Source organism: Phaethon lepturus, unplaced genomic scaffold (assembly GCF_000687285.1).
Source record: "Phaethon lepturus isolate BGI_N335 unplaced genomic scaffold, ASM68728v1 scaffold381, whole genome shotgun sequence".
NCBI classification, from domain to species: domain Eukaryota; kingdom Metazoa; phylum Chordata; class Aves; order Phaethontiformes; family Phaethontidae; genus Phaethon; species Phaethon lepturus.
Window position 1 is genome coordinate 1,793 of NW_010515300.1, and position 9,863 is coordinate 11,655.

At 38.8% G+C, this 9,863-nt stretch overlaps 1 protein-coding gene across 1 annotated transcript; it reads left to right on the top strand.

The window, feature by feature from the left end:
- Positions 1 to 374: 374 nt before the first annotated feature.
- On the top strand, positions 375 to 9,234 carry GPR158 (G protein-coupled receptor 158; the record flags this gene model as incomplete). Its single annotated transcript, XM_010295609.1, has 4 exons — positions 375 to 583; positions 4,789 to 4,894; positions 6,846 to 6,992; positions 7,780 to 9,234. Coding segments are annotated over 4 exons (1,917 nt in total), but the record flags the coding sequence as incomplete, so codon positions are not given.
- Positions 9,235 to 9,863: the final 629 nt, after the last annotated feature.

The following is a 9,863-nucleotide window of genomic DNA, read 5'->3' on the forward strand; positions in this document are numbered from 1 at the left end:
CTTTGAAGTGAAGCCGTTGTCTTAAAAAGCTTGTGGTCTAGTAGTAGCACTGGTATCCGTCTCTATAACAAGAACCAGAGGTACAAGTAAAAATACTTGTTATTTTAAGTGATGTCAAACTTCTGTAGTACCAGTTTGAAAAGCAAGCGAGACATTATTAGACATTGTCTTAAAGTTTGTCAGTTGAAAAACTGAAACACCATGAATGCAAAGGTTCCTGATCTAGTAAAAAGAAGTGTGTAAAATTAAAATCAAATGTATCATGTACAGAGACATTCTCTGAAAGAGTTTGAATGCCTATGTGTGTACATATATACATGTATGAACGTATATTGTCTTTGCATAGATACTCACACATACTCAAGATACTATAGTACTTCAAATTTCCTTCCTTTTTAATCTATAAAACTAATTGCAAATTATTTCTTTTTGTTCTTCTCACAGCTGAATTTTTATTCCTCTTGTGGGGTGTTTATCTCTGCTATGCAGTGCGGACAGTCCCATCAGCATTTCATGAGCCACGTTATATGGCTGTTGCAGTTCACAATGAGCTCATTATCTCTGCTATATTCCATACAATTAGGCAAGTGATCTGTAGATCTAGTAATTAACTATTTATCTTTCAGGTTTCATATGGTGCAACTTAAAATGGGTGAATGGGATAGGATGCATAATGGGAAGTCTCATAAATATTTAATTCTGCAAATTAAGTGTTTACTAAACTTAAAACTGTTCCCATAGGATTCAAGAAAATGTACAATCAACTTCTTAATTGTATAATTAGGGGTTTTTTCAGTATACCTAGCAGATATGTTCTTGGATCAAAATTCAGTATATGTGATAACTTAGATGTAGCAAAACTACTGTCTGTCTTCAGTCATCTACATACTGCTCACTGGTTTGTATCCCTAGAAAAACAGCAGGTAAGAATGTTGGTTTATATGAGCTTTTTCTGTTGTGTAACAGATTGGCAAGGTGCAGCTGTATGTTAAGGTAATTGTACTGGGTTGTGCATGAAGCATAATGTTTTATATGCTGGCATTAAAAATTGTTATGCATATGATGCTGTAACTGTAATATAAAGCACGTTTCTTGTAAAGTTTATAATGAGCTCTACATTTCATATTTGTAAATTATTAGAGTAGTAACAAATCAGGGTCTTTGCCAGAGCTACATGAAAATTACCGTATATGCCTTTTCTACAGAGTATGCTGTAAAAATGAATTGGTCCTAGAAAATTCAAAATAGCAAGATAACATGAATTTCATCTCATCCTGTAAGAGATTCTTATGACTTTCTTGTGACATTCTCACGCCTTCTTTTGCCTCCTGACCTTCTCTAATAAGATTTTTTTTGTTTTTTACATCATTCTATTGACAGTCTTCAAATGCTCTTCTCTATTCTTTGGTCTGTCTTGGAACTCACATTTCTCTTTGCCTTCATAGTGTTTGCTTCCATGAGGCATAGTTGTTTCTGAGTAAAACATCAGCAAAGCAAATCTTTCATCTCTATTCCTTCTAAGTGCTCTTTTCCCTTATTTTTGTTAGAAGTTCAGTGCACTTCTCCAGCTTGCAACTTTTTGTTTCCCTCAGCTTCTCCTAACCCCATATCTCAACATCCACATACTCTCAAAATCTTCTTCTTTACTCCCTAACACAAATATCTGACAAAATAATGCATAAAATCTATATTTAATGGCATCATTTTTCTTTTAATTCCTGATAGAGATAAAATTCAGTTACAATTGATTATTTAATTGATTAAAACCAATAGGACAGCTTCTCAGTCAAAATTTTCCCCCGTTAAATGAATGTTCCTAAATCATTTTTTGGGCTATGTTAGAAAATACAGTTCAGTGCATTAGGAGAGCTATTATGTGGGCTGCAAGTTTCTTTTAATAATAGAATAGGATGAAAGTAATCTTGAATTAAAGAGAGGGGAAAAGGAGAAAATGTGGTATTTTAATACATCTCTTATAAAGAGACACAGAAGTTTTAGGTCTTTCAGTTTATCCTATTGAGGATCTTGTTCCTTCAGCCCAAGGTCTGCTGATTTTGTTCTTCTTTCTTTTTAAAAGGAAACATATATTTTGCATTGATTCTTTGCCCTCTGTCCAATATGTGCTGGTTTGTTGAAGAAATATCATGTTCTGTTTATGCATAGGAATTAATAAAATGCACTGGAAGTACATGATCCCTCCTGAGATTATGTCCATTTCTGTATACACAAGTCTAATCCAGTCTCTTTGAAGTTCACATTTTCATACTTTTTTTTTTTGCTTCTGTCTTCCCCACCAAGTTCTGGATGTAACTGAGAGTGCGGAAATGTAAGACTCAGATTTATATGACATATCTGAATTGTCATAAAGCTGAAAGCACTGGAGTCTTGAAGGACACCTACTATTACAAGGCAGCCATCCAGCCTGAAAACTCCCAAAGCTCATATTAGATTGATGTGAGCACTAAATCAAACCTTGAACTGTTTGCATTTTGTTTTCCTTTGAAAGTAACGTTCCCATTTCAGAAACAGGATTCTTGATTATCTTCAGATCAGCATAGCATTAAATTCCTGCATTGCTCTTTCTCTTGTATTACTGAGGAATAAAAAAATTATATGGAAAAAATCTCATTCAATTAGAAACCCCTGCTAGGTCTGAATGGCTACTACAGATGCTATTTTGCTCTCAGGAATATGGTGTGGATACCTTAATCAATCAAGGTTTCATGCATAAAACAAGCAAAAAGCCTTCACAGAATTTGAGGAGTGGAGCTATTAAGGGTTAGCGAGATCTGGTGGGCATCAGGACCTGGAAGCTTTCTCCTGTCTCTGTCTGATGGACGTGGCTGCTGCTGTTTCTGTTTGAAGGCCCAACGAGACTGAGCACATCCACCACGGGCACGGACACACCACAACGCATGGCTGGCCACATGGACCAGCGCAGGTCCAACACGTATAGCCTGGTCCTGTTCCTCCTCTGCAGCTGATCCTGTCCACTAATGAAATGTGCACCCTGTGTAGGTTCACAAGCACGCTACATTCACAGGTCCTTCAAATACAAGCACGGTTCTTAAGACAATCTAATATCGACTTTTGAGTTTGGGCTCCCCTACCCAGTCACAGGCTGAGACCTTGGGTCTTTACAGATGCGGGTCTCCCACATGCTGGCAAGGCCAGCCTGAAGTTTGCTCATGAATTGCACATACACACATGCACAGTGTAGAGAGTGAGACCACACAGACATTAAGAGAAGGATTTAATGAAAAGATAGAAGATATTGCAGTGATCAGGTACAGAGCTCAGTCGGTGGCAACTTGCTTACATGTCATGAACCCCTTTTATCCCCCCTTCTTTCCATGTTTGTTCTTCCCCCATCCATTTTAGCCCCTCTCTGTCTCTGTCCTTGCCTTCTCCCAAATACACAACCTCATTACTTTTTTGCTGTTAGTTACAGTTTTGCTACACCTGTACTCAAATTTGGTGTTTCTGATACCATTAGCTAGGTAATCACAGCCTTATAGTCTGTTACTCATATGGTTACATTGGTACCGCTGACCTTGCAAGTTCTACTTCAAAGGCCCCCAGTGCTCCCTTCACAAACCTGTGAGGTTTGGCCATCTCCCCTTCAGCCACCTGTGAAATCTTGCCATCCCTCACAACACTGTTTGTAGTCTTTGCTCACTTTTCGCTCTGTTATTTGTTATGTCCAGCAGTTTGTCATGTCATTTTCAGAAGTTCTCATGTTGCGTTCAGTTAGCTAAACCTCAGGCCTGAGCCTCCTCATATCCCTGCACACCTCAACAGCAGCATCTCTCTAAGAAATAATTATAATATTTTCTTGTGTTCATGAAACATTTCATTTATAAAGTATTAAACAAGAAATCACGACTGTATTATTATGGCATATAAGCCAGTGTTTCATGCCAGAATATTTCTGTTAACAAAAGCTTCTGCAAAATGTGGACTTGGATACATCGCAAATGTCATTTCTATCATCTGAATGATTTTTGTAAACCTGCAAATTACAAGCCAGTGGTACATCCACTCATCCATTGCACCGCTTACCATTTCCGTCCTTGGGAGCTCACTAAAGCAGATAAGCCAAGCATGCTCCAGCTAACCTTAACTATGGCGCTGGTTCTACCACTGTTTCAGAAAGCTCAGCAAAGAATGGCTTCGTTCGGGAGGTTCGGTTCAGCCACCCATTTCCTAGCGTTCCCAAGGCTCTTGGGCCCTGCGGTACTGAGCTGGGCAGTCCTGCAATCAAGACCATTTCTCTGCTCCCTGCTAAAATGCATTTCAGTTCCGTTCTCTCTTTCATGGCTTATCAGCCGCACTCTGTAGCTGTGATCTATGGGCATCCTGTGTTTATGAAGTGCACTGCAATGTACATGTGCCTACATAACCTAAAATCATCCGTTCAGACCCTCAATGTGTGTAAACTACCATAACTCAGTTCAGGCCAATGAAGCTGTGACAATATAAACCATTCAAAAAAACAGCTAAATAGAGTGAGAATGATGGAATAAGCAATGTCCTTTAAGGTCTGTTGTTTCTTTTTATGGTTTGTTTTAGTTTGTTTTGTTGGTTGGGTTTTTTTCTGAGTTGTTTTGAAATTGTGGTATATAAAAGTAAAGCATGATGTAACTTTTAGTCTGTATGAAAGCAGTACAGAACAAAACCAGTTGTGTTTAGCCTTTCAATGAAAAGAATCCTAAGGAATATTAAAAACGTTAAATCTAACGCACTCGAGTAAAGCCAGTGAATTGCAACCCTGAATTCTATTTTCAGATTCATTCTTGCTTCAAGACTTCAGTCTGACTGGATGCTGATGCTGTTCTTTGCACACACACACTTGACTGTGACAGTCACTGTTGGGCTACTTCTGATCCCTAAGGTACTTGAGTCTTCTGTCTCTTTTCTTTTGCCAAGACCGAGGAAGACAAATGTTGTCCTGCAGAAGTAGTGCTATATAAAATTAGCGAGCAACTGATAGAAAAGGAAGATGTAAAATTTGGCTATGTTACCTAAAAAGCTGTATTTTTTTTTTTTAAACTCCTATACATTTTCAAGGATTCCTTCTTTCAGCTTTCAAAATTCCAGGGGTTTAAAGTACTTAGAATTTTGATGTGATTAATACAGGAAGGAAAGAATCCTGCCTAATAATGCTTATTTCAGGTGTTTGAGTGACCATGCTGCTGCCAGAGTTAGCTAAGATCAGACAAAGAGTTTAGGTGAGGGGATGGAAAGACTAGGATGGACTAAATAATGGGCTAAATAAAACTGGAGTGAGGAGCTTGGACTAGCCGTGAGTTAGAGAGGTTGGGATTTAAACCGGGCAGTTGTTACAGGCTGAAAAAGGAGAACCCTTTGCGAGTCAGAACCTGGGACGGACAGATGCTGGGTACCAGGACAGACATGGCCCATGATACGGAGCCAGGAACGGTGCCGGGTAAGCAGATAAGTGTGTGTGGGACGCGAGAAGGTGGAGGACGAGAGGAGGCAGGGAAGAGAAGAGGCAGAGCGCGGAGCACTGCGGCATGCCTCCCGTCAGGGGGGAGCGAAGCGACAATATCTCAGTCTCGCCGGGGCCAGGAGAACCGCCGGCAGCTCCACCTGTCCCTGGCAGCAGTCCACAGGGTTTGAATGGAGCTTTCCTCTTAGACAGTACCCCAGCAGAGCCAAGGATTTTATAATGGCTTTTGAAATGACCAATAATATTAATCAAGAAGTAAGAGTCAGAGAACAGTAAAGGTGAAAGCTACTTATGAAGGAAGGACACTGAGCAGTTCAAGCTGATACAACTTTCAGGTTAATGAAGGTGCTATTCCTGTCTCTGCCTGTGTGTCAGAACAGGCTATGCTGATAACTGTCCAGTGTACATACATTAAACAGTCATAATAAGGGGACACGTTGATGCAGCCTTAATACTGAATAACCTTGCTTTATTTTAAATTAATTTTCTGGTCTTTAGCAGTGATCTTACTATTTTCTATTTTATATTCATATACTTTATTGCATATCTTCAAAGATGTCTGTCTAGACTAACCTAGAAAATTTGTTAATCTTTCTGAAGCTGACTCATGACTACTGATCAACATTTCTATTTTTAGCTTATTATCTGTGTAAGACTGCACAGGCTTTTCTTCCAGCACAACAAAGAATTCAGGGTGTTAAGAGAAGATTTGCAAGGTTTAGTTCCATTCATAAAGTTCTAAGGCCAGATGACTGTGTGGACATTAGTAACTACAGATGAGTGAATCAATATGAATAAACAAATAGCCAACAACTTCTCTCCAACTCTTGATCTGAGCATTTGCTAAAACTTAGGAGAGAGATAAACTTGTCTGCTTTTTTATGTGTTTCCTTCTTTTTTTTCCCTCTTTTTTTTGCCACCTCATCTCTTCCTTTTCAGGGTTAGGATCTAAAATGGGAGAATTGCTTTCTGCAGGGTTATTCAACAGTATGGAATATAAAATACAGTCTTATAGTTTTGACAGCCCAATTGGAAATACTGGCTGAAAGTTTATTTCCATACTTAATTTAAATGCAATTTAAAGAGGTTCAAATAAGCACCAAAATAAGTGGGTTTTTTCTCCTTATGCAAATATCTAAGATTTATTAAGTTAAGCCATCATTAATAAGAGTTCCTTCCATACAATACTGATATTCTATAGGACACCACTTATGCCAATGATGCCTGTAGCTAGTATTTTGCGTTCAGAAAATCACATTAAATCCATAGAAGGATCATTGTGCCATAAAACTGTTGATATAAACTCTTACAATGATGTTGAAGTAAACTTTTGCACTGATGGCAACATCTTTCTTATGAATACTTATTGCAGTTTTCACATTCAAGCAATAACCCAAGAGATGATATAGCTACAGAAGCTTATGAAGATGAGCTTGATATGGGTCGATCTGGATCCTATTTGAACAGCAGTATCAATTCAGCGTGGAGTGAACATAGTTTGGATCCTGAAGATATTCGGGTATATATAACTCATTTAAATAACATTTAATTTCAAGAACAACTTTTTTTTTTTTATGAGTAAACTCTACATTGCATCCATTTGACATTTTTTTCAGGTATCAACTGAAACAGGCCAGCTTAGGTCTCTCAGTGATTGTGGTATCAGGTCATGTAAAATCTCATGGAAAATATTCACTAGTGAGAAGAGAAGCTGCATTACTAGTTGTAGTAAAAGTCATACTGGAGGCTAAAGAGGAGGACTCATCCACAGCAAGAACTGTTTAACAGTTTACATAGGCTTTTTGAATTATCTCCAAGTGCAAACAGGATTTGATGTCAGTGCGGTTAGTCATTTGTATGTAACTTATACATAACTATACATAACTATATAACATAAAATTTTAAAAACACATGATTAACAGAAAAAAAAACCCTTTATTCCTATCATACATGATAAAAGGGCTTGTGTTCCCAGAATAAAGAACAGATACAGAATTCACCAGGAAAGCATACACCACAGCACTGTGAAATCTGGAACATACAGCATGAATGTATGTGAATTGTGCATGCTGTATGATGCATAGCTGTGGAAGGTACCATGTTTGTGCAGGAGGGTTGAACTTATTTTTAAAGTGGGAAAAAATGAGATTCAAGTTGGTGGAGAAATAACATATTCAAGAATTAGAAAAGACAGTGGAATAGGTTTAATGCCATTTTTAGAGCAATGTGTAATGCATTCATCAGGGTGCTTGTTTGACTGGACTCGCTCTGTACATACTACTTTTGCCATTCACTTTGCTTTGCAGGATGAGTTGAAGAAACTCTATGCCCAGCTTGAAATCTATAAAAGGAAAAAGATGATTGCTAATAACCCACATCTGCAGAAAAAAAGGTGCTCTAAAAAGGGCTTGGGGCGCTCGATAATGCGACGTATTACAGAAATCCCTGAGACGGTCACCAGGCAGTGCTCCAAGGATGAGAAGGACCTGATGGAGTACAGTGCTGTGAAGAACACGGCCACCCTAAGAAAAAACCCACAGGATTCCACGAGTTCTGCAAAGCCAAAAGAAGAGACCTTGAAAAACAGAGTCTTTTCATTAAAAAAGTCCCACAGCACTTATGATCATGTTAGGGATCAAACAGAAGAACCAAATAGCTTAACTACAGAAAGCGCGGAAGTTATAGCTGCTGAGAATTCGCTTCTGGATTCCTTGAATGGTAACAAATTAACCAAAAATGCTCCAGAAAAAGTTGAAGCTGTCTCCACTGAATCAGTTCCTTTGGTGTGCAAATCAGTAAGTGCACATAACTTAAGTGCTGATAAGAAGCCTCTGCATCCAAGAACATCTGTGTTACAGAAATCCCTCAGTGTTATTGCCAGTGCCAAGGAAAAGACTCTGGGACTGACGGGTAAAACACAAAGTCTAGAAGAAAGCACTAAAACTCATAAATCTCAGCTGAAGGGTAAGGAGGCCAGTAAAAAGCACTCAGCCTCCGATAAAGGGGAGCATAAGGATTCCCACCAGAAGAACTCTACCCACTCTGAGGAAACAAAGAAAACCCATAAATCTGGAATTATGAAACAGCAAAGGGTTAGTCAAACACCTGCAAATCCAGATACAGGCACAGGTAAGTCTCTGTACAAGGACAATTTTGACATAGGAGAAGTTTGTCCTTGGGAGATATACGACCAAACTCCTGGTCCTGTGCCTTCTGACTCTAAAGTTCAAAAACATGTGTCTATTGCTTCCTCAGAGCCAGAGAAGAACCACTCTTCCCAGCCAAAGGGGAAGTCTCATCATAAGCTGAAGACACCTGAAGGGTATGAACAGTCAAATCAAAGGAGCTCAGAGAAGGTGGAGGCAGCCACTTGGGAGACACAAGAGCAGCAGGTCTTTGAAAATGAGAAAAAACAGTCGAATTCCAAGTCTCAGGTCTCCCCTGGGCTGAAGTGTGAGAATGTTAATAGATATGCACCTAGTACCTGTGCTGGGGAGCAGGAGGAGCTACCCCAGAAAGCAGCAGCAAAGGAAAACCTCAATAAATTGGCAGAACAGAAAAAAAATGCCTCTTCTGAGGGAAATGTGCTTTCATCTGACTCCCATAAGCCAAGTAGTTACTTACAGCAACCTTTAGCATCTCGAGCTGAAGTCTGCCCTTGGGAGTATGATACACCAGATTTACCAAATGCAGAAAGAAGTGTAGCTTTATCTAACACCTCTGCTATAAGTGCAAATAAAACAGCAACACCTCGAAAATAAGAGGCTTTTGGACTGAGGAGAGTAGCAACATTGAGAAGAAAGACAACGGGAAAGACAGAGGGGACTTAGGTCAAAAGGGATCTGAAAATGCCTAAGGAGCATCACTTAAATCAAGGGAATCAGCACTACAAATAAATAGGAGTTAAAGTAAATTATCATTAATGTTGTTATTATTTATTTGTTGAGTGCCAACAATGTGATAAGCAGTGCCCAGAATATGGTCCCTGCTCCAAGGATTTTACTGTGTCAATGAAAGAAACCTGCCTTTGTGAAATAAATTCTCCTTTAAAAGAAAAAAATATATGGTGGTAACAAACGCACAGTGTAGATCTTAACCGAATTATGTCTGAATGACGTGACTGGCTTTAACTTGCCCTTGGAACTTTAAAGATCCAGCAGAAGTAGGGCACAGAAAATGTCCTGATGGCAAAAAGGGGTATCAATGAGCAGCTTATTAAAATGACGACTTTTCACATTATGTATTTAATCTAGATAGCACTGCTAACTCAATGCATCCCAAAAATACATTTTATATAATGATTGCTCTCATTTTCTTATTACTATATGTTTAAGTACATCGTTGTGTCTCATATTAAAGCATTCCAGATTGTATAATTTTTGCAAATAAC